Genomic DNA, 23,663 nt, shown 5'->3' on the forward strand with positions numbered 1-23,663 from the left:
AATATGTGGCTGTTTGCTTGCTCAGTGTATTCAACTTCCTCACAGCAAGCCAAGCTCAACCCAGCACTAACATTTATTTCTGGATTGTAACCAGGCCTGCCTAAAACCAAACAAGACTCAGTGTGGTTTGCCATATTCACTGGGAGAGAATAAAAGGAATTGCACTCAAACACCAGGGTTTGTGGCCAAGTTCACCTCATGCTGCTGGTGGTGATATCACCGCTATTTCACTTTGCTTTAGTATTTTTAAAAGTGCTGTGGAAAAAGGGAGGGTTTCAGGTCTGTTTCTGGGCTTTGAGGGAGATGCAAGTGATCCTAACAAAATGGACATAAGTGACTGTTGCCCTTTCATTAAAAGAAAAAAACCCTTTATTAGTCAAAAGTCAAATTATTGTTAGAGACCCGTAATGACTAAATAAAAACAGCCAACAGAATGTGAGCAGGGCAGAAATCAACTGGGAGATGGAACAGCCCTTGAGACAAAGTAGTTCCAATTCTGCCTAAAATAACATTTTTTAAGAGCTGGCCCCACTGTGCTCGGTGTGGGACACTAAGCCAGGTCCCAGAGTCCCAATCAGCAGTGCTCTTGATGCATCCTGAAACAGAAACTCAGAGTTCCAGAGCTCTCCTGAGAGTTCCCAGAGCTGCTGCAGAATTCCTGAAACAGCAACTCAGAGCTCCAGAGCTGTCCTGAGAGCCCCCAGAGCTGCTGCAGAACTCCCTGTATGAGCATCAGGATGGGGTATCCAAAGTATTTAGGGCAGCACAGGTAGGATTCAGGCATCTGTGCAAGTCTCTGCCAAACATCTCAAATGTGATGAAGAACAGGTTTTGAGCTCTTTGAAGCTGGTGCTGCCCATCTGGAAGCTTCACCAGGGAATGAGTGTCCCATGCCACTTGCCTGCCAATTCCCATTGTTGTGGGTCTAATGAGAGTTCTCATTTTTGTTGATGTTTTGGCAACAGGAAGCACGTCAGGATCTCAGGTTCTGTTCTTAATTCACTAGTATGTGATGTAAACACCTCATTGAAAGTTGGGAAAACAAACAAACAACCTGAAAGCCCAGGAGAACTCTTCTACCCGGGAAAGAATGGAAATCTCTTCCCCCTTGCCCTCCAAAGTTGCTCCCCTGATTTTGCAGGGAGTGGCTCACAAGGGTTAAAAGCCTGGGGCTGACAGTACTGCAGACTCTAATGCAAAACAAGAGCTGTGGCTGCAAACTTCTCAGCACTGGCAAACTACAACGATTTGGGTAGACCAAACTAAATCTCCTAATCCACGGACAGCTAGAGAAAGGAAATGCATTTTTCTGTGTTGATGACACTGAACAGTTCATTGGGAAGCACTAGGGAGGAGGGAGAAGAGAAGGAATTTCCATTGATAGTGCCAGAGATGCAGTTAATGTCCTGTCAGAGAGCATTTATACCCCATGAAATTCATTCCTGTGCTGAGTCCCTGAAGCTGCAGCTAAGAGGCAGAAGGAATGGATTTCATTTCAAGAGCCCTGTTCCGGATTCCTGGATGAGACACTCAGCAGTGAATGAAGCACTGTGCAGCACAGCCTCAGCAGCCTTGAAGTGAATTTTGCTGTGACCTAACAAAAACCACAGACTTGAAATTGTGATGATTCAGAAATTTTCAGCTCGCAACAGGGGTTCTTGCAAAATATTTGGGAACTGCAGGAAGCGTTTAATGGTCTCCCTGTGTCAAGGAGAGGAATCCTGACCTTTTCTCTTCTTCATGGTTCCTGTTCCTTATAAGCAATAATTTTAGAAGGATATAATTAAGCCCAAGTGGGCTTTTTTTCTAAGGTTGCTTATAGAATAACAAGTGACTTGGATTGGTCCTTTGTGTACTGATTGACCCTCTCTTTGCTGTTGGAATGTGCTGAAGAATGGCTACAGGGACAGACCTTGCTCCCAGTCACACGTGTGGCTCCCTACAAGTGTGTGCAGTAAAGGAAATCAAGTGGAGAGGTTTATCTGCAGAGCAATACAATGGAGCAAGAAAAGTCAGGAGAGCCTTATAAGGGTATGTGCCTTTCCTAGCCAAGAGTCAAAAAGGTAGGATTTCAGTAGGGAAAAAAATTTGAATAGACCAAGAACATGAATCAGAATACCAATGGCTAAAGCAGAGGTTTGGGACATTCCTAACCCTTATTTGGATGCAGAACCCATGAACGGGTGGTTTATAAATTCAAACTGATGTCATCTGAAGGAAGATTTCAGGTGAATCTTCCTTTCATTTCCTGTTAGCTTGAGGGACAAACTGACAGAGGGACGGACAAAGAGCTACATCCCTTTCCTGAAATAAGAGACATCTCACAAAGTTTAACAGCATGCAGTATAATAATTACTACATGCTTGTATTGTAATTACTGTCAGAGATTCCTTTAAAAAAGAAACCAGGCTGTTCCAAATAATTTTGAAATACTACTTGTAAGACTATTTCTGCCAGCTTGTAAATGATGGCTATGCAAGAAACTAATTTGAGCATCAGTGGAAATTATAATTTTGTTTTATGTTCTTCCAGTAATGTTTTCTCAAACAAGGATCTTACATTTGTCCCTGTATTTGTGTAACTAATTCTGTGGAAAGCATTAGCTTGCTGACACTGTCTTTTCTCATTCAAATTTCAGACAAACAGTTTTCAGTTTGTGTAAGTACTTATACTGCCCTTGAAGACCTAAGTGCAGTGCAAAATTATGTGAACTGGACTTAAAGTAGACAGAAATGAAGTTAATGTCAATAATTTAACTTTCACGGGAACTATACCTGATACATGAACCTTTTATTGCCACTTGCAAATAATTGCTAAAAGCAGATATTTCTTCCTCATGTTTGCTTATTCCACTGCATCCTGCTCCTTAGGTAGTCAGCTCTTACATTTAGCAGATTTCCCTGAGCAAATTTTACATATCATAACCCTGCTGTCCTTGAAGGCTTCTCATAACCCTTTCCTTTTCCATGCCAACTGAGCTCAATTAGCAGCTTGGTCTGGTCACACATTCATTGGCTCTGTACTCAGTAACTGGAAAAATGATCTCAAATTGCCTCCTCATTGCATGTATGGATGGAAACTCCTCTTTTCCCTCTTTTCCACTCATTTCCACTCAGTAGTTCTTCCTTTGGAGCAAGCTAGGTAAAGTACATCCAAAAAGTAGGTAAAGTACATCTCAACCAGCAGCATTTTCTGACTATGTGCTTTTCACCTGGCTTTTATCAGAGAATTCCAGACATAAGGTGGAATGTGAGATGGAATTTGAGGATGACACATCATATCTTAGGTCTCAGAAAAGAAGGAACACTTTCTGAAAGCAGGTTCTCATTTCAAGAAACTGGATATTTGCTGGTTTGTGATGCTGTGTCCTGCTTCAAAAGCTAATACTTACCCTTGCTATGGCCACCTAAGTTCTGTGAATATTATGTGGGATAATGTGTGTCTGGTGACTCAAAAATTAGATAAATTTTAAAAAAGGCTGTGCAGTGGATCTAAAAATAAAAATTAGGAAAGGTGGGAATTAGCTCACCACAGCTCACCTCAATTGCCAGGTCAGGTTTCAATTTCCAGTAAGTTTTCAGCAGAGTAGCTTGTGTAAATGTATCTGTGGGCAATCCTCATACAGGGGAAAGGAAATTTCCTTGAAAAGAGATACCTGACATCACAAGTAGGTGTTTTCCTGGAATGGAGCACGTTCTGGATCAGTACTCTGCCTGCTGCCATAGCCTTCATCCCAGCAGTGATGTTACTGCTGGCATGTCAGTAAAGAGAACACAGAGGGTTTGCAGGAAGTGGAACCAGAGCGTGGGGCTCAACATGCTGAAGAACTCTTATGGAAAACTGTGGATGTGCACCTTAAAGATGTCTGGAAACACTGTAGGCTTCTTCACACTCAGGTTTGTCTGAAGAGTTGCTTTTATACATTGGGAACCGCAGCAGACTTTTTAGATTAACAATCCCTTTGCCAAGACAAAATAAGTGTGAGAAGCATGAAGCCACCTTTCTGTATGGTCTGAGCTTGGGTGCTGGTCCAGGCAGCGTACCAGAATGGGGCATGCACTGTGTTTTGCTCACTGGCAGCCTGAGAGCAACACTTGCTGTTCACACTCTCTGCTTTGCAGTATTCCTTCAAACCAGGGAAAAGAACCCCTCCCCACAGCACCAGAGATGCCCATGGGAAGAAGACAGATGGAAGAGGTTGACAAAATTCATGTACAGCAAGGTTACATTGGGGCATCACATTGAAGAACCCTTCTACTTAACAAAGGTTCAACACCTAGTACTTCTTTCACCTTTTTTTTTTTTTTTTTTTTTTTTTGTTCTCAGAGTTGATTTTGGACAGCAAGAAATAAAGTCAGACAAAGAGGGTGTTAAATTTATTTTGAATGGAATGCAACGACACCGATTTTTCCAAGCGATGTGTGAAAGCTTTTAACCTTGAGTTGCCAGCAGTAGATAAAACATCACTCAGAGTTGCTATTCCCAACCCGTATGTCACACCTCACCTTCTCCCCCGTGCAGAACATTACTCCTCCTGAACGGAGCAGTATCCGCTTACAGGCAGCGCTGCTCCACGGGAAAAAAAAAAAGAAAAGTTTGCCTCTCCCTTCAAAAAAAGCCATTTTGTTCAGCCAGATGTTCTACAAAATGGCACGGCCGCTGTGCTTGACGGGGGCCGGGCCTCCCACCCCGGCGGGGCTCGGCGGGGCGGTGGCGGCCCCCGCCCGGCCCCCGGCGGCCCCGAGGCCAATGGGCGCTGGGGCGGCGGCGGCCGCCTCCTCCCGCCCAGCCCGCCCTATATAGCGCCCGGCAGCGGCGCCGAGCCGTCCGTCGGGCTGTCCGTGCCGTGCTGAGCCGTACCGAGCCCAGCCGTGCCAGGATGCCGGGCCGCACCGTGTGGCGGCTGGCGCTGCTCGCCCTCTGCCTGGGCGCCGCGGCGGCGACGGGGGGACAGCGCCGCGGGGCCGGCGGCAAGAGCCGGCGGCAGGCGCAGACCCAAACCACCTCGCTGCCGCAGAACACCGCCGCGCAGGGAAAGCGTGAGTACCGCCCGCGGGCACGGCAGGGGCAGGGCACGGCGCGGGGATTGGCACGGTGGCCCCGGGGCGCTTTGTCTGACCCCCGAGCTCGCCCCTCGGCTCGGCGGAGCCGCACACGTGTGCGCCCCGCGCCCCTTCCCTCCCGGCTGCCGCCCTCGGTAACGCCGAACTTTGCTTTCTCTTCCCCCTGTGCGTCCCCGTTCCTCGTCCTCTCCCCCCAGAGACCTGCTATGACAATGGACGGTACTATCAGATAAACCAGCAGTGGGAGCGCACTTACCTGGGGAACACTCTGGTCTGTACCTGCTACGGTGGGAGCCGAGGGTTCAACTGCGAGAGCAAGCCCGAACGTAAGTTTGGTGGCCCCTTTTGTCTGCGCCGAGACCCCAGCGCGGCTTTTGGTGCCGAGTAAGCCAAGCCTTGTACGAGTTAGGGCTGGCAGCCCAGGCTTTCCACTGAAGTTTGGTACTTAGGGTCAGTAATGGGATCTACACTCAATTACACTGAAGATCTGGCTTGGGATTTTAAGAAATGCTTTTCATTAGCGATGGGCCTGCCACCAGAGCCCTGAGCCAAACATCACTCATCTCTCTGGAGGATTGGATCTAAACATTAATTTTGGAGCCAACCTCTTCTTTATAATGAACTGAACTGACTCCTGGACTCGCACGGGGAAGTTCAAATCTGGAGTCACTTTGCAGCTCTGGCTCTGCTCTGCTTGATTGCTTCACCCCAACTTTTCATAGCTGTGCAGTGTCGTCAGCTTGTTTAAAAATATTTCAACTTACAACTTTCCACAGCCTCCCGGCCGTGCTGTGAGCTTTCTATAATTGAGTGTAAAATGAGATTGTTTAGTCTGTACAGAAAAAGTTTAGGGAACGGAAAGAAGTTTAAATGCAAAGTCTGCTGGAGGATGCGTCTCTCCAGGATTCGGTGTAGTTCAGTTTATCAGATGCAGTCTATCTGTATTTATTGGGCTGAAGCCACTGGTTTGCCATAATTCCTTTATGTTGCTCTGGAGATAGAAGAGATGAAAAGCTGGTTCCTGGCTGATAGTGTTCATGTAAGACAGATGTGAGCATCTCAGCCATCTGTTCTGCATGGTTTGTGTGCTGCCTTTCTCATGACTGGAGTATTTTAAGGAGTACTCAGTCCCTTTACTCCATAAAAGAGGGTTCAATCTACTTTTCCTTCCCCTGCAGAGATTCCCAAGTTTTACAGTGTTGAAGTCCAGTAGGAAGTTTTCCTTATGATACAATGAACTTTATCTGTCCAGAAGTGCAGAAAGTTGTTCTGCTTCACATCTCGAGTCTGGTGGCAGCACTGATGTTCTGTAATCACTCACCTGTGCATCAGTAGTGAACTTTGCTGTTGACTTTGGTGGGACTGCTGCAGAATTTGGGATTAATCTACACAGTTTTTGCTAATTCAGAGTGAGGAGGATTAGCATGACAAAGCACACAGTTTCCAGGGGTTGTTTGCTCCCTCCTGTCTTCTCTCCTGTTGGCTTCAGACAGCTGGGATTGATGCTTTCAGGCATGCCTGCCATGTGCAACTTTTGGTTCCCTGAGGGAGGGAAAAAGAGGTTATTGAGGTTGTTGAGCACCATGGGGGCCTTGAGGGGCCAAATTTCACCCAACTTCCTCTCTGCTGTTTCATCCCATGAGGAAAGAGGAGACTGATAGACATTTTTCCCCAGGATAAAAGGAGTATCTGTGTGAGGAGGCAAGGAATGTGTTTCTGTTGACTGTGCATGTTACTGGTGTGGTTACATGAAGCTGATTATTTGATTTTTATTTTTTTCTCCCTCATAGCTGAGGAGACTTGCTTTGACAAATACACTGGATCCACCTACCGGGTTGGGGAGACCTATGAGCGCCCCAAGGACTCCATGATCTGGGACTGTACTTGCATTGGAGCTGGACGTGGGAGAATCAGCTGCACCATTGCCAGTATGTAACGAAGAGCCTCTTCCTAGACCTATTGTTCCTTAGAGTCATATTTTCCAGAGCAATTTACACACTATTCCCAGTGCCTGTTAGCCACAGTTGCATTGGGGTTTAATCCAAAGCCCACTAAAGCTTTAAAATTAAAAAGTCCTTGTGCGGTGTACATTTACACAACGAAACTCCTCTTTTATTTAAGAGATCAAGTGCTATGTCCTATGAGGAAGCATAGGTCAAAAATTACTGTTAGTGTCCAGCCATACAGTCTAGTAACTTATGTACAAGAGTGTGTTACATCTTCACAGGTGCAAGTGTAAAAGTAGTTTTTTGACTGGAGAAAGTCTGCTCTGCAGCTGATGGGTCAAAACAACACAGACAGCATTAATGGGACTACTCAGAATAAATGATAATAAATGAATGTCACCTGATAACCAGTCCTTCATCCTCCAAAAATGTCATTGACCACTGGTCTCTAAGGGAACTGGGATTTGATATCCAGACAGCAGCTTAACATGTTTCTGCAACTCCTTTTTCACTAGCCTGACCCATACTTTCCTCTTGCTCTTCCCTCTCTTCCCTTGGTCCTTTCTCCCCAGCTCCTGTTTCATGTCTCTGTCTGGAAATCCTTTCCTTATTGAGTCACTGAATTGTTCACAATTTCCCCTTAGTTCATAATTGGACTTTCTGTGAGCCCAGAGGAAGATTGCTGTATGTCAGGATTTTTAGACTGAGGTTTCAAAGTCTCTGAGGTACCTTTTGAGAAAAGTCTTGCTGTTAAAAGTATCCAGTTTCTTGTTTAAGACACACATGCAGACTTTAGTAGTGTTGCCACAGAGGACTCGGAAACCAGCCATCATTGTAGCATGGGAAAAAAATAATGCATTAAATCTAACAAGTGAAGCTGGAGCCCTTCTGAATTTAATGGCACTTTATTGGGCAGGGATGATAAGTGTTGTAAGAGAAAGAGTCAGTAAGGAAATTGCGAGTGTAAGAGCAGCCTTGTTTCCTCATCATCAGCCTGGTTTAGAGCTCACTGGAGAGTCTCACTGACTGCAACTGGCTTTGAATCAATCTTCAGAGCGCTGAGATTCCCTGCTTTCACAAATGAGCCCACAAAACATTTTACTGGTTCTTACTAAATGATGGGATGTGGCTGTTTTTTTCTTTTTTTTTTTTTCTTTTTTGTCTCGGATTCTTCCAAAGAAACAAACCCTGTGTTTGCAAACTGCCCTGCACCCTGCTGCCCTCCCTCAGCCTGGGCTGCCTCAGAGCTGTGGGGCACTGAGGGATGGGAATCTGCCTTCCCAGGGCAGGCTTTCCAAACCCCAAAAGAGGTCTGATTTCTCACTAGGCTGTCACAAAAGAGGCACCTCCTTATCCTCCACGTGCTGTCCTGGCCACCATGTCCCTTATGAATGGCCACAGAGAAGCCCAAGTGGCACTGCCTCAAACAAGATGGAGGCAAACCCTCTCTTGCCAGCCCTCAGCCTGAGGGCAGGATCTGAGGGAGAAGCAGGGCCTCATCAGTCCCTGGCACTCCCTTTTCACCAGCCGGGCTTTGGCTGGGGTTTGGAACATGGAGAAGTTAGCTGAGGGGAGAGGACAGGGCTTGGGAAGTGCAGAAAATAGTGGGCTCCCACAGAAAATGGCGGGAAATGTTGAGTGCCATTTTACAGGCTGATGTCCCCCCTCATTCTCCTCAATGTCCCTCCTCCTTCTTGCTGCCCCTTACCCCAGCTGACCCCATTTGCTCCTGGCCAGATAGCCCTTACCTTGTCGCCACCATGCTGTCCCTGGTGTGTCCCTCACCTCGGCTCCCCTGTGTGCCACCACAGATCGCTGCCATGAGGGCGGCCAGTCCTACAAGATCGGCGATACATGGCGCCGGCCCCATGAAACGGGCGGCTACATGCTGGAGTGTGTGTGCCTGGGCAACGGCAAGGGCGAGTGGACCTGCAAACCTGTGGGTGAGTGGTTGCTGCTTCCTTCTCCCTGAGGGCGTGTGGGCCCTTTCTCCTCGTCCTCCCTGTGTGGGAATGCCCTGGGCGGGCTCTGATGCGCTTTCCCCTCACAGCCGAGCGATGCTACGACAACACGGCCGGGACATCCTATGTGGTGGGAGAGACCTGGGAGAAACCCTACCAGGGCTGGATGATGGTGGACTGCACCTGCCTCGGTGAGGGCAGCGGCCGCATCACCTGCACCTCCAGAAGTAAGTGCCAGCTTCCACTTATTTTGGCTTACTTCTTTTTCTTTTTTTACTTATTTTTCATCCTGCATGGGCAAGGAAAGTTATTCCTTCGTCTGCCCTGTGTAAGTAACAGTAGTTTGAGAGGGACAGGCATCCCCTGAGGAATGATGGGAAGCAGATGAAGGGACAGAGGCCTGTGGTGGTGCCCCGGTCACCATTTGCAGTCTGGGAACACTCCTCAGAGCTGGTCATCGGTGCTGGGACAAGGGTGCCTGGATTATTTGGGGATTTAATCTCATGGAGAGAGAAGGGTGTAAGAGATGTGTATTTCAGCTGAGCCACAGCCAGGCATCTCCCAGGAAATCAGGGAAATGGCTTGGCCCACAAAATGGCAGAGCATTTAGCCCAGGACATCCATTTCTGTGCTTTTGAGGAGCCTTCTGAGGGACAATCAAGTGGTTTTTAAGTTAAATACCCTTTCCAACAGCAGGATCTGCAAGATTAAAATATTTTCTTACTTCTTTCTGTCTTACTGTTTAATTTGTGTTAGGGCTTGTTTTGCCTGCTCTATCATCTCACCTATCACTTTTCCCATCCCATTTCCCACTCCAGCAGCACAGGTGAATTTTTTAAAAAAGTTTTTGCATCATTGAGGGAGATTACCTCATTAAATACTCCATTTTATTTGCATTTGTAGAGCAAACAAGACTTTTAAAACACAAAATCTTGCTTGTTTATTGACCTTCTGTTCCAGTCCTGTTAGCTCTACTACAGACCTTACTTCTGTCTCGGGTTTACACCAGTTGCCTCAAGAAAATTTAACTTTGTACCTTATACCTTGGTTATGCAAGGTTTGAGAAACTCTTCTGTAGCTTTTCAGTTGCCTTGGGGCACACAAATAATGGATTTTTGCTGATATAAACAGCAGAGCTGATGATATAAGCAGCAGTAAAGAATAAGACGCTAAGGAAGACCGAGATTAAAATGTAAGATCTGGACAGACTTGGTCAAGAAGTGAGCTATAAAAATCAACCCAGCCTTGACAATATTAAGTCTGTTAAAGACATGTGGGGAAAAATCATTAGCTATCAAATGGGAATGAATAAAACAGAATGTGTTGTTTGTGAATTTTGGAGGAGTTATTACTACTAATAAAATGCATTTGGCAGTAGCTTTCTTTCCATCACTCAGGTCTGTGCTGTTGTATCATGGGGGAAATTGCAGTATAAGGAGCTGTTCATTTTTCATTTTGTTTTCCAATTACATTTGAATAGAGAAATTCAAATTTATGTCTATAAAATGATACCTCTAGCCCACAAAATGACTCTTCAAGTGTGTGCTGCTGTTGTATGTCTTTTATGGCCAGCATTTTCCAGAATCACAGCTGGTTGCTTCCGTGACATTTCAGCTTTTTGTTGAGAAGTGTGTCCATTAGACACATTTTTTTCACATTTGCAAAATTGCATGATGAATACCTCACCAATTTACCATACTTCTGGCAAATGCCCAATTCCTGGTCATTCTAGCAGTGTGAATCAGTAACATGTTTTCTACATTCACATTCTGTCCCATGTGCTCTCTCAGTGGCAATCTGGCTTAATGCATCTGTCCTTCCACAGTTCTTCATAAATCCATGTTCATTGATCTGTGATTATATTTGAGCCACTGTATCAAGTTTCCCTTGAATAAGAAGGTAAAATGTTGTAATGGAAGAAGAACTAGTTAATCCATGTGGATCTGGCATCCAGACAAAAGTAGTTTGTTGTGCTGTCCTTTGAACCCATTTGCTCAATTCGTCGGGGGCTGTGGGTTATTAAAGAGATTTAGGAAGTCTGGTACTCCTGGTATTACTTGAGCAGCTTGTATTAACTTCTCTGCAGCTTCATGCAGGCTTCTTTTGAAAGAAATGGGATTTTACATGTTACCCTCAAACAGGTTTTAGTCCCTACCATATAAGAGAGAGAATTTGAACTGAGCCCTGTGTATGAAATGACCAAGCTGCAAAGACTCTTGTTTTTTTTTCTTAAAAGACAAAAAAGGGTCATTTAAACAAGTTTAGCTTTAAAGTTGTGTGCTGGACAGAATGGGTTTAGAATGACTTTAAAAAGTAGCTCATGTTGACAATGGCTGCCAAGTGGAAAGCACAGTTCTGGAAGTGAATGGAAATCTTGCAGGATTTTGGGATGCTCTCAGCCTGTGCAGTTTAGTTCGTGTAGGAATTGCAAAAGTGGGCTCTAGAGAATGAGGTGTGCTTTTAATTCAGGTTTTAAAGGATGAGCTTGTTTGGTAGAGTTGGTGGTGGAGTGCTGGAAGCTGCCCAGTGCAGGCCCAGCTGAGAGTCCTGTTCCTCACACAGATCGCTGCAATGACCACGACACCAAGACTTCCTACAGGATTGGAGACACCTGGAGCAAGAAGGACAACCGTGGCAACTTGCTGCAGTGTGTCTGCACTGGGAATGGCAGGGGAGAGTGGAAGTGTGAGAGGCACACGGCCCTGCACACCACCAGCACTGGTAAGTGGCACATCATGGCCTGGAACAAGAGCAATGGCATGTTTGGACATGTCAGGGCTTGGAGTTGAGTTGTTCCATCCAGTTGAGTTTTTTGGAGTCTTGTCTGGGAAGGATCAGCAGCAAAGAGGGTCAGAGTTCAGAAGATGCTCCTTGTTTTTGCATGTGGAGATAAGATTAATTGGTACCTTGTTTCCATGCACAAATGGGGCTGGCACATACAGGTGGGATTGCCTGCACAATCACAGGGCAGTAAATCACATCCAGGGCCCTGCATCCACAGGAGCATGGCACTCCAAGTTAATGTTTGAACTTTATGTATTCCCCTCAGGGTAACGTTCTTGAAATGGCCTTTATTTAAACCCCACTGAGACCATCTGGTTTCTTTGACATGATAAATACACCTACTAATGGCTGAGCTTTAAAAACCCAGAAATGTCAAGGAATGTATACAATGCTGTTTTGTATCTGTACATGAGATAGCTTGTAATTTTGGTATGAAATATTGCCTTGTTTATGTGTAGCATATTTTTTCTGCCCAAGGTTTACATCTTCAGCTCCTAAGTTTTTTTTTTTTGTCATTTTAAGGATCTAGGTTTCTTATCAGTGAGTGCAATGTAGGGCTTCTGTTTTCCTGCAGTGCCTGCACTAAATTTTTCTTGGTAAATGACCTTTAACTGTTTGGTACCAGCAGGTTAACTTAAAACTTAGAAGGTCTAAATTTCAAAATGAGTAGCACTTCAAGGATGCCAGTATTTTCAAGGGTTTCCATTATTACTTCCCCTATTTCAGCAGAGCTGAATTTGTGGAGGTTCCTGTGGGAATCATTAGCAGAAGTTCATATGATGTAGACAACAACAAGCCTGTTGTCTCTCAGTATTATTTCAAATGGTAATGTGCTAAAAACTTAGATTCAAAATTTAAAAATTGCTGAGTAAAAGAATACATTTTAAATTTATTCTCCTTGTTTCTCAATGAAAAATTCAAAATTAATACTTTTTGCCTTAGCTCCCTACTCCCTTGGTAATTTTTATTCTCTTGTCACTGATCTTGATTTTTCTATTCTACATTTCCCTCAACTAACTTTTTTCCCCAAAAAATTGTTTTCTAAACAATTGTACGAAAAAGACTTTCTAAACTGTATGAAATGCTTTCTAAAGCCACTCTACAGGGTTGGCAGCCAGAGGCTGTCATTAGCAGAGTGGGGGCGTCGTTCTTCTAATTTCAAAATTTGTAAAGTGGAATAATTAAGCCGCGTCTCGGGAAGCTTGAGAGCGTCGTGCCTTCCGTCTGCTGGAGTGCCTGAGGTTTTATTATCTCAGCACTTAATGGCAGCCTTCTGTTGCTGAGCTTTGAGTGTCACATGTCCCTCCTGTGCCACGTTGTGCTGCAGGCTCTGGCTCCCCCAGCATCACCAACGTGCAGACAGCGCTGTACCAGCCCCAGCCGCAGCAGCCGCAGCCCCAGCCCTACGGGCAGTGCATCACCGACAACGGCGTCGTCTACTCCGTGGGCATGCAGTGGCTCAAGACACAGGGCAGCCAGCAGATGCTGTGCACCTGCCTGGGCAACGGAGTCAGCTGCCAGGAGATAGGTATGAGCTGCTCTGAGGTCTCTGGGACTGTCCTGTGGCTCAATTTCCAAGTAGAACCCTTTGTGTGTGTGTCAGAAGTATCCTCTCAAGAAAACATGCTGGAGAAAGGTGCAAGAGGCAAAGAAATGGTTTGGTTATTTGAAGCCTTGTTGTTTAGGGCAGGAATGTTTCTCAGTGAGCTGTATATAACCTTCTGAGAGGGAAACAGAGCCCTTGGGGAGCAGCACCCTTTGTGTGTGTGTGCGTGTGAGAAATACCCTCTCAAGAAAACATACTGGAGAAAGGTGCAAGAGGGAAAGAAATGGTTTGGTTATTTGAAGCCTGGTTGTTTAAGGCAGGAATGTTTCCTAGTGAGGTCTGTATAACCTGCTGAGGGGAAACAGAGCCCTTGGGGAGCAGCATTAATAACTTCATTCAAATGGATCTGCAATAATATATGTTTGGAAAAGAATGTGGAGGAATGCCACAGCTATGGAGCTGTCTCTTGGTGTGTATTGGCTCGGCTCCTTGGCAGTCAGTGTGGGTTCCCAGCAGCCGGCAACTTGGCCTGGAGGGACTGTTGCTGTTTTAGAGCCCTGAAATTTGTGAATTGCTTTAAACTGCAGTCTAATGCTGTGATTGTCTTTCTGAAGCCGTGACCCAAACGTACGGCGGCAATTCTGATGGGGAGCCCTGTGTGCTGCCTTTCACCTACGATGGAAGGACCTTCTATTCCTGCACCACCGAAGGGCGCACGGACGGGCACTTCTGGTGCAGCACCACTTCCAACTTCGAGCAGGACAGGAGATACTCCTTCTGTACTGAGCAGAATGGTGAGCTCCAGTCACAGGATCTGCACATGCACATGACCCTGGTGGAGGGATGGAGGAGGGAGCAGAGGACTCAGGAACAGGCTGCCTACCAGTTCCAGCTGTCTGGAAGGACTCAAGGATGGGAATGGAGGGCTGTCTGGTGACAGAGCACTTGTATGGTCTTGGTGATTTTGGAGGGTGCAACAGAAGGACCCTTGAGTGTGACCGTGTTCACAGGGGTCCGAGGATGAGGGAAGAGACGAGGATCTGACTCAATGTTTCAGAAGGCTTGATTTATTACTTTATGATATATATTATATTAAAACTATACTAAAAGAATAGAAGAAGGATTTAATCAGAAGGCTAGCTAAGAATAGCAAAAGAAAGAATGATCACAAAGGCTTGTGGCTTGGACAAAGAGTCTGAGCCTACTGACTGTGATTGGCCATTAATTAGAAACAACCACATGAAACCAATCACAGACCCACCTGTTGCATTCCACAGCAGCAGATAACCATTGGTTACATTTTGTTCTTGCGGCTTCTCAGGAGAAAAAATCCTAAGGAAAGGATTTTTCATAAAAAGATGTCTGTGACACTTGAGTCCTGTTTTCTGAACTGACTTTAGAATGGGAGTACCTGATCATGGTGGAGCTTTGGCCCAAGGGATGCTTATCTTTGGCTTTGCTTGGGTGAATTGCTTCAAGCAATGTCCATATTAGGCTGCAGAGGAGGATGCCCATGGAGTACAGTCTGTGCAGCCCTGTCACTCCCTCCATCCTGGCTGCCTAGCCAGGCTGCCATATATAGCAGTGCTCTTCATGTGATTTGTGGTCACTGATCAAGAGCTGGGGCATGACTAAGGCAGCAGCATTGCCTCTTGTCTGGGGATGGTGAGTGTTCACAGCACAGATCTGTCTACCTGTGTGGTTGCACTTCCTGGAGTGCCTGTCAGACATCCATGGAGCAGTGTCCAGGCAGCTTCTTGAGATCTTGGAAAGAATATTTCATGTTCCCACATGAAAATACTGCTTCTTACACTGCATAGACACTGTCTTTAAAATTCTATTCTACTCTGGTTGCTTTTCCCTGATAAAAGTCAAGCCTTTTTCTGCAGCACTTATAATACTTCATCAAAAAAAAAAGACACCCAAAAAAACCACCCAAACACTGTCCCTGTCCATGTACATGTTCATGTTTTAGAGAGGCTTCTTGTGATACACTGTGGAAAAGAGAAATGTAGAAATGTGATATAGAAAAATCTCAGTAATTGTCTTGTTGTTCTACAATATTTGTAAAGCAGAGTTGCTCAAGAGGTGATTAGTTCAGGTAGATTACAGCCCTCTTTCCACTGCTGCTTGCAAAACATGAGGCTTCCAGCCTGCAGAGAGGCTGTGGTTTGTCCTGTTGTACATGACTGAGCTGTAACCCTTTCCTGAGGGTGAAGGCTTCCCTTAGAGCTGAGGGGCACCACTGGGAAATGGCTTCAGAGACAATACAGGTGTGCTGAGAGCTGTGAGTTTATTTCATTCCCTAGGCCTTGGGAGAAGGCATCTGCAAAGCTACTTCCCAAGCACAGTAAGCTTTGGTTTTCCCTGTTTCCTGGGAATTCCCATGGCTGGCTCTGCAGCTCATTCCAGAGCAAAGCTTGAACTGAACTGACCTCGTGCAAAGCTTGTTTTTCCACATTTGAATTAATTAAAGCCAAGAAAGGAGGCCTGTGGATTATATACAGGGCACACATGGGAAAAAGTAGTGCTAGTGCTTTGTTTTCCAAGCTCTTCTGTGCATGCTAAGAGAAGAGTGCAGGCTGAATTTGCATCTGTTCCTTTCACTTTTTGTGCAGTTCTGGTCCAGACGCGGGGTGGCAATTCCAACGGTGCTCTGTGCCACTTCCCCTTCCTGTACAACAACCGCAACTACACCGACTGCACCTCGGAGGGACGGAGGGACAACATGAAGTGGTGTGGAACCACGGAGAACTACGATGCTGACCAGAAGTTTGGCTTCTGCCCCATGGCTGGTAAGGCTGAGAGCCATAAAGGGCTTGTGGAGCACGTGGTTCTTTGAGCTGGAAAGTGAAGATCTCTCTGTCAGATATTGATGACTTCTAATGAGCTGAGTCTCAGCCCAAAGCCCTTTAAGGCATTTCTGAAGTTTTCTTTTGTCCTTTTTCCCCCATTGACCACCTCTAGCAGATTTAGCAGTAAATTTTCCCCATTGACCACCATTTTTCCCCATTGACCACCTCTAGCAGGAGAAGTCAATTTTCATTACTTCTTTGCTACAAGCCAGTGGTAGGCATGCTCCTCAGCTGGTGTGAGTCCCTGATACTCCATGATACTAGTTAGTTTATTTTTCTTTTTTTAAATTAAACTATTTCTTTACCCCTCCCTACTCTGTCACAAATAATAGTTGTCAGTAGAGGTTATTTTTATCAAATCTTTTGGTGAATTTAACTTTTTTGTTGTGAGACTTGCTGGAATTTGCTGTTAATTTTTTTCTTGTCTTTCACCTACTTCTTCAGATAATGTTGGGTGCTTGGAGTTTTTCCTTTAAGTTTCTCTGATACTCCCTGTAATTCTGATTTTGAGTCCTTCTACAAAGTTAAGAATAGAATCATTTTGTAAATTAATTTTACAAAGGACTTTGCAACAGTAGCTACTTCTACAGCTGAAAACTTCAGAAGTTTATACCATCAGATCTGCTGGTGTAGATCTGCTGGAGAACCTAAATTTGTGCCTAAAATTTCCTTGTTAAGATGCAGAAACCACTACCTGGTATGAAGGGGCATTGCAAATGGTCTCAGTCCTCAAAATCTTGTAAATTATGGCCTCATAAATATTCTCTTGCTTTCTTCTCACCCAGCCCATGAAGAAATCTGCACAACCAACGACGGTGTCATGTACCGTGTTGGGGACCAGTGGGATAAGCAGCATGACATGGGCCACATGATGAGATGTACTTGTGTAGGAAATGGCCGTGGAGAGTGGACCTGCATTGCCTATTCACAGCTCAGAGGTACTGAATTTCATGTTGATATCACCACTTCACTCTAAGTAGGAGATGGGAGAAGTTGGTATCCTTTTCTATCATTGTGGGTTTGAGCCCACACTCAAGAACTGTTGTTTACTTTTTGGAGTAGTAAGGGGATTAGAGGAGCTGTGAAGTTCTTGTCTTGTTTATGTGCTGGAAAAGTATATTCCAGCCTTAACAGGCTCTGAAGCAGAAGCAAACCTTGCTTGTCTGGATCGTGGTATCCCTCTCAACTTTTGTCTACATTTAGGAATTGGCAGCACTGTGATTTTACATGGAGCTCAGTATAGGCACCTCCCCGCCTCAAGAACAGACAAAACTCCAGACTAGTCTGAAGTTTGAAAGCAGAGCTGTTGTGTTTTATTGTTCTGCAGTGAAATTTTCAATTCCTTTGTGCTGGATTAGCCTTTTGCTGGTTAATCTATATGGAAGGCTGGCAGGAAAGCATGGAGATTACTCTTATTTATTTACTCATTTGTGTGAGTGGTCCAAGTGGAGAAGCACTTAAGCAGTACCAAAAAAAGAAGACTTAAAAGCACAGACATTTGATCATCCTACAGCTAACTCACATCATTGGCTTCATGTCTGGAAAAAGCAGGGGGGTTGCTGTCAAGAGGCCAAGAAAGGACTCTTTTAACACCACTGCTGAAGTGGGATATAATTTATAGGAGAAGGCTCACTCAGGGGCTTTGGAAGGGGTTTTTTAAATGTGTTCCTTCAGCATGAAAAGGACTGCTCAAAGTTCTGGGCTGTGCAAGTCCTGTTTCTGCTTACACAGCTCTGCAGTTCCTTTCTGGAGTTGAAGTGGTCTTTCTTGCTGAGGAGAGGGTAGAGATACTTTGCTTTTTCAAAAGGCAAAGGTTATCTGAGTAGAGCTGTTTAAACACAGCAGCCAGACCTTGGCGCCTGCAGGAGGGTCTGAGCACTCCTTGGTTTATCCAGATGCTGTGCCCATGGTGTGGGAAAATATCATGGGGAATAAAATCATGGGAATCATGGACTCACTTCCCCAAGGACAGCTGGTCCAGGATTGACTCCAGATCTGAACTTGGGTCTCTTGGGTCCCACTTAACAAAACAACTTGCTTCTGGACTTGTTTTCATGTTTGTTTTGTCTTTCTGCTCCTTGCTGTGATTAGACTGGCTTTAGGAATTCTAGGCCAGATCCCAGATGGACATTGAACCTAATAGAGTGATACCATTGTACTACGGCATGGAGTCTGGTTACTGTGTTATGAGGGAAGGGTAGGCACCAACAGCATCTTGTGTGTGGGAAAGATGAGCCTCTGCCTTCAGATTACTACAGAGGGTAGCAGAGATACCTAGCAGAATAACATCATGAAGATGGCTGTACTTCCTCATTGTATTTTTATAAATTGGGAGCAGCCCTTTTCTCCTTGTGTAGTTGCAGTGGTTTGAGGCTGAGGAGTTTGAGCTGAGGTGTTCCTTAGAGGAGATGATCAGAGAGTCAGGTTTAGAGTTTTGTTCACACATGGAATCTGTCTAAAGGAACAAAAAGGCGGTTCTGTAGCTGGATTGTGTCCTACAGACCTCTTTTCTGCAAGTGTTTCTTATTTGTACAGTGCTGGTAGATGAATTTGAGAGCTGGGCTGTGTGTGCAGCCCTGTGAGGGTCACAGAGTACAGAAAGGAGGGCTCCCCTCTGCCTTGGGGATGGAGCTGCTTACAATCAGTCTGTGTGCTGATCTAGCAAGGGAGTGATGTTCCAGGCAGAAAGGTTCTGTCTCAATGCTTACACCTATTGCTGATGAGCTCTCTCTCTCCCCCAGACCAGTGCATTGTGGATGGCATCACCTACGACGTGAACCAGACCTTCCACAAGCGCCATGACGAGGGGCACATGCTGAACTGCACCTGCTTTGGCCAGGGCCGGGGCAGGTGGAAGTGTGATCCTGTAGGTGAGTCACTGGCTGTCCCCCCTTGCCAGACACACTTTGTGCCTCTGTACAAACTGGCTGTGGTATGGACAAACTGGCGTGGGAGTTTGGGCCCAGTCTTTGTCCACTTTCTGTCTTGAATTGTACAAAAGCGAAAATAGAAGCAACACTGCATTTGCTGGAGGGTAAGTGAGAGGACATTTGTTAATTTAAGGATATATGCTTGGGTTATCACACCTGCCACAGAAAAACCACGACTGTGGCAAGCATATGGTGTAAAATATGGTTATGGTAGCAGGGCAGTTAGCCTGTGGTGATCTGGCTGGATTCTGGTACCTCAGCTGTCAGCAGGGCTCTCAGCCTGAACACTGATAAAACATTCAGCTGGGCCTGATGCTAGGATCAGTTTTCTTGCCTTTCTCTATCCTAAAATCTTTCAGAGTTTGCTCCCTGAACTGAGGAAGGAACACCAGCATATATTAACTTACCTTGGACTGAATTGATTTTTTGGCTGCCCTTTGTTCTAGCAAAGAGAGAGCTCAGGATGAGAACATGTGTTAATAGTGCTCTGGAGGTTAGCTAAAACCATCATGATTCTCTGCAGGAAGGAGATTTCATGTCTTCTTCCTCCCCCCCTTCCCTAGAAAACCTTGATTGTAGGATAAGACCTGACTGTTTGGTTTGCAGTTACTAAGTCCAAGAGAGCTTCAAACTATTGCTAAGAAAACCTATTAGAAATTGCTGGTTGTGAAGCTCTGCTTTATTAAGGGTAGTATCTCTGTGTGTTTACTCAAGGAACACAGATTGTAAAGCTCCAGAGAATTACTAGTTTGAAGGAAGGGGTGGGGGCATGATTTCAGCTATCTGTATATGTGCAGTTAAAGTTTTAATTTTGTTGGCTGTCTCTAAACAAAGCTTTTCTTTATCCAAGCAAATGTAATGCTGGTTCTCACTGAAGATTTCTGTGGAGCCAGGCACACATGCAGTTGTCAGGGCAGAAAGTGTGCTGAAGTGCTGAACTGTTTTGTATTTACACTAGCTTAGCTGATTTCAAGATCTGATCTATCCCCCTTTGGTTTATACAATGGTAAATCTGGAAAGATTCTGCTGAAAATAAAAACATTCTGGGGACTATTAAAACATAAATGAATTCTGAAGGCAGGAGGAATTTTTGCCTTTTATCTCCTTGAGAGCAGCATGGTTTAGCTTTGGATGAGAGATGAACTCAGTTGGCCAAGGGCAGGATTAACCTCCAGAGTGGATGACATTCTTTCTAGAAGGAACACCCCACGGAAATGCATCACAGCTGAATTAGCCCCTAATATCCAACCTAATACATGCAGTGCTGTATTAAGAACCTTGATTTGAGACTCCAATTCTGTTGCCACTTTATTTTTATGTACCTCTATTTACAAATAAACATTGGTGCTGCATTTCTTTGTGCAAAAAGGGGGGATATTTTTGCTTTTTTGATTTTTTTTGTAGCTATTCCAGTGTGGTTTCAGTAACACTCAGTGTGAACTGTCCCTCTTGTGCCTCCAGACCAGTGCCAGGACTCAGAAACCCGGACCTTTTACCAGATTGGAGACTCCTGGGAGAAGTACGTGCATGGGGTCAGGTACCAGTGCTACTGCTATGGTCGTGGGATTGGAGAGTGGCACTGCCAACCTCTGCAGACCTACCCAGGTAAGAAACCAACAGAAAATGAACTCACCTGCTGAGTGAGACCTGAGGAAGGCCAGCTTTCCACTCCTCACCTGTTGAGGTTTCTGTACCTAATGTCTTTTGATTTCTTCTTAAAACAGAACAGATTCTCCTGTCCCTTGGCAGACACAAGCAGTGGTCAGGGACTGATAAAGAGAGGCTCAGGCTGTTTGCAGCTATTCCTGAGGCCAGGGTTAGTTCAGAGAATGACCCTCAGTGCACACAACAGCTTGGGCTTACATTGCCTCTTGGTATTTAGTGGTATCACATGTGTAATCTTCAGTTTATATTTCCTGAAACTCACATGTGTGGTTCTTCCTTTTCCACCCATTACAGAAGCAAAATCCATCATGGAACAAAATGTTTTTCCTGATCAGTGCCCCAAAGACATTAAATATTTGAACTCTTGTTTGTCCAGGCAATTCCAGGAACTCTATAGGAATGGGCAATGCCTGTTTGTTGGTTGTTCAGCTTCAGTTCCTTGAACAGAACATGAGGAGAACTTCTCTACTTTCCTGTTCAAGGTTGCAGCTGCCACTGTCTTAATCTGAATAAGATGAAGTATTAAGGCTTGCTGAGCTTCATTTACTCCTGTTGGACTGCTTAAACAAACATCTCCCTGAGCTATGTGAAATATGCATGCCTCCAGCCTGGAGACCAGGCTTGGGGCTGCTTTAGACACAAGAGTGACTGAAAATGTGTAAATAAACCAGATCTAATGTTTCTGAATGTAGGTTTGGGGTTAGGTGAGCTTTGAAATTTTCTGCCTGCGGGCAGAAGTTTGTTTTTCTAGAAATCCTGTTAAATGGGGAACAGGTATATATGTTACATGGTTGTCCAAATAAATTATTATTAGAAATGTTGGGAATGGGGTGAGGGTGCAGCTATTTAATGGCTTAAACACTTTTCTGCAGATTCCAGGGATCTCTTTGCTGGGATTTTCTGAGAACTAACATGAGGACAGTGCTGCTGAGTGTTCAGTGACACCTCCCCAGTGAGCCCAGGTTCTCTGTAAAGAGAACCATAGGGTCATAAAACCTGTCCTTCTCTATTGGAGAGCTTGTTGGAGGAAATAGGCCTGAGCCTGACCTAGCTGAATGCAATCAGTAGTCTTAAGCATTAGAGCACTGCAGAACTTGTATTTTCATCAGTTCATGGCCCTCTTTTGTCTCAGGACTTCCACCTACCCTTCTGGTGGGGTGAGTGTGCAAAAGAAAAGTCTCGCTATCTGTGGAGTCCTCTGCAGAGTCAAGAAAATTTAGTGTTTCAAATGAACTAATGAAGAAATTTAGTAAAATAGTAGAAGATTAGTGTCTATTTTCAGGTTGTATTCAGTGTCAGATCAGAAATTTTCCCTCACCATGCTGCATGATTAGACCTGGATTTGGCAGATGGTTTCTATCAGCTTCCCTGCTCCATTTCAGAAGATATTAATGAAGAAAACAGTTATTTGCTGAGAAGTTCCCCCCATTTCTTTGAAAAGCAGGGCTTTGCATTGCAGAGTTTTTCTGTACTAGACCTCTTGCATTTTCCATTTCATTGGTAGCTTACAGGAAATGGACCCAAGCAGTGCTCATTAACTTCCCCACAGAATTTATTCTTACTCACTGGTTTTCTAGGTGGCAATGAAGGATAGAAAGACAATAGAACTGATTTCCCATGTATATACTATGTGAGCCATGTGATTTTCTTGCTTTTTGATGACTCCACAACATCCCCAGCAGGTTAAAACAGCAACTCTTGTTTTTTTTCAGGCTCAACAGGACCTGTTCAGGTGATCATCACAGAGAGCACCAATCAGCCAAACTCCCACCCCATCCAGTGGAATGCTCCTGAACGGTCTCACATCACCCAGTACATCCTGCGCTGGAGACCCGTGAGTGCCACATGTGTCATCATTTGTTCCTCAAGAGTCCTTTATTTGGCTTTTCCTGGTGTCTGAAAGAAGTGGCTGACACAACTTCTGCAAACTTGAGTTGCTTATTCAGTGTCTTTGGCCTCTTGAGGTCAACAGCTACTCTTGAGCATCAAGGGGAGAGCCAGTGCTGTATAAACACTTCATGTTTTCTTGCCCAAACTTCACTGGTTGCTGTGTTCATAAAATATTCTATTAAACAAAGCACTAGTACAGCAAGCAGGCAAGTTTATATCCTTAGGAATGCAAATCCTTGTGGAAGCTTCTTCATCCAAAGAAATGCTGCCTTAGTAACATGTGCATGTGCAGAAACTACTGGGATCCATTTTTATTCTGTTAATGTGGAGGTAAAAATGATTAGGATATGAAGTCATAAACAGCTTGTGTAGGATTAAATAAACAGTCACGCCCATCTTCTCCAAAGTCTAAACCAAAACTGGTTAACCACAGCTTGTTGGCTGGCTCCTCTGTGAGGAATGATTTGGTTTAACCAGCACAGATGAGCTGAGTTCCAGCTCCCCTGAGTACAGCTTCACAAAAGACCACTTAATGATTAAGAACATTAGTACCTCAATGCTGCCTGTTATTAAGAGAACAATAAAGGCCCAGATCCAAATCCATTGAAGGCACTCAAATATTTTACTGATTTCAGTGTTTCTTGGATGAAGGCCTGAATGAAATGGACTTTAAAGCACTGGAGTACAAACCTCAGAGGATGGAGCATTATTTTAAAGCTTCCCATGGAGTTCAAACACAGGGTAGAAGGGAAGAACCTCTCTGTATATTGTTTTCAGATGATGGCTTTAGAGTGTTATTATGAACAGGCTTCAAAAGTATCTTTTCCAGCCAGTACTTCATGCCTTACTGTGCTTTTGGTGAAGGAATGAGTTGAATTTATAACAAATAATGCTCCTTTTAAAGGGTAAAGTTCACAGCTAGGTTGTTTTTAGTTTAACCCTGTAAAACCTAATAACTCAATGCCATTGGTCCTGCTTCTTGGCATATTTTTCTCATCTCCTTTGACTTGCTTCTGTCTGTGC

At 44.8% G+C, this 23,663-nt stretch overlaps 1 protein-coding gene across 6 annotated transcripts in view; it reads left to right on the plus strand.

Moving 5' to 3' along the window:
- The first annotated feature begins 4,828 nt into the window (after nucleotides 1-4,828).
- FN1 (fibronectin 1) overlaps nucleotides 4,829-23,663 on the plus strand; it is a 52,760-nt gene continuing 33,925 nt past the window's right edge. For all 6 annotated transcript variants that reach the window (XM_059475468.1, XM_059475466.1, XM_059475469.1 and 3 more), the window contains exons 1-13: nucleotides 4,829-5,039; nucleotides 5,261-5,389; nucleotides 6,854-6,991; nucleotides 8,821-8,952; nucleotides 9,060-9,197; nucleotides 11,533-11,691; nucleotides 13,082-13,282; nucleotides 13,915-14,094; nucleotides 15,919-16,095; nucleotides 16,941-17,093; nucleotides 18,897-19,025; nucleotides 20,547-20,690; nucleotides 22,463-22,584. In XM_059475468.1, the coding sequence (XP_059331451.1) occupies nucleotides 4,880-5,039; nucleotides 5,261-5,389; nucleotides 6,854-6,991; nucleotides 8,821-8,952; nucleotides 9,060-9,197; nucleotides 11,533-11,691; nucleotides 13,082-13,282; nucleotides 13,915-14,094; nucleotides 15,919-16,095; nucleotides 16,941-17,093; nucleotides 18,897-19,025; nucleotides 20,547-20,690; nucleotides 22,463-22,584 (1,962 nt within the window). In that variant the 5' untranslated portion in view covers nucleotides 4,829-4,879. The remainder of the gene's footprint in view (nucleotides 5,040-5,260; nucleotides 5,390-6,853; nucleotides 6,992-8,820; nucleotides 8,953-9,059; nucleotides 9,198-11,532; nucleotides 11,692-13,081; nucleotides 13,283-13,914; nucleotides 14,095-15,918; nucleotides 16,096-16,940; nucleotides 17,094-18,896; nucleotides 19,026-20,546; nucleotides 20,691-22,462; nucleotides 22,585-23,663) is intronic.

This window comes from Ammospiza nelsoni, chromosome 7, assembly GCF_027579445.1.
Source record: "Ammospiza nelsoni isolate bAmmNel1 chromosome 7, bAmmNel1.pri, whole genome shotgun sequence".
In the NCBI taxonomy this organism is placed as follows: Eukaryota; Metazoa; Chordata; class Aves; order Passeriformes; family Passerellidae; genus Ammospiza; species Ammospiza nelsoni.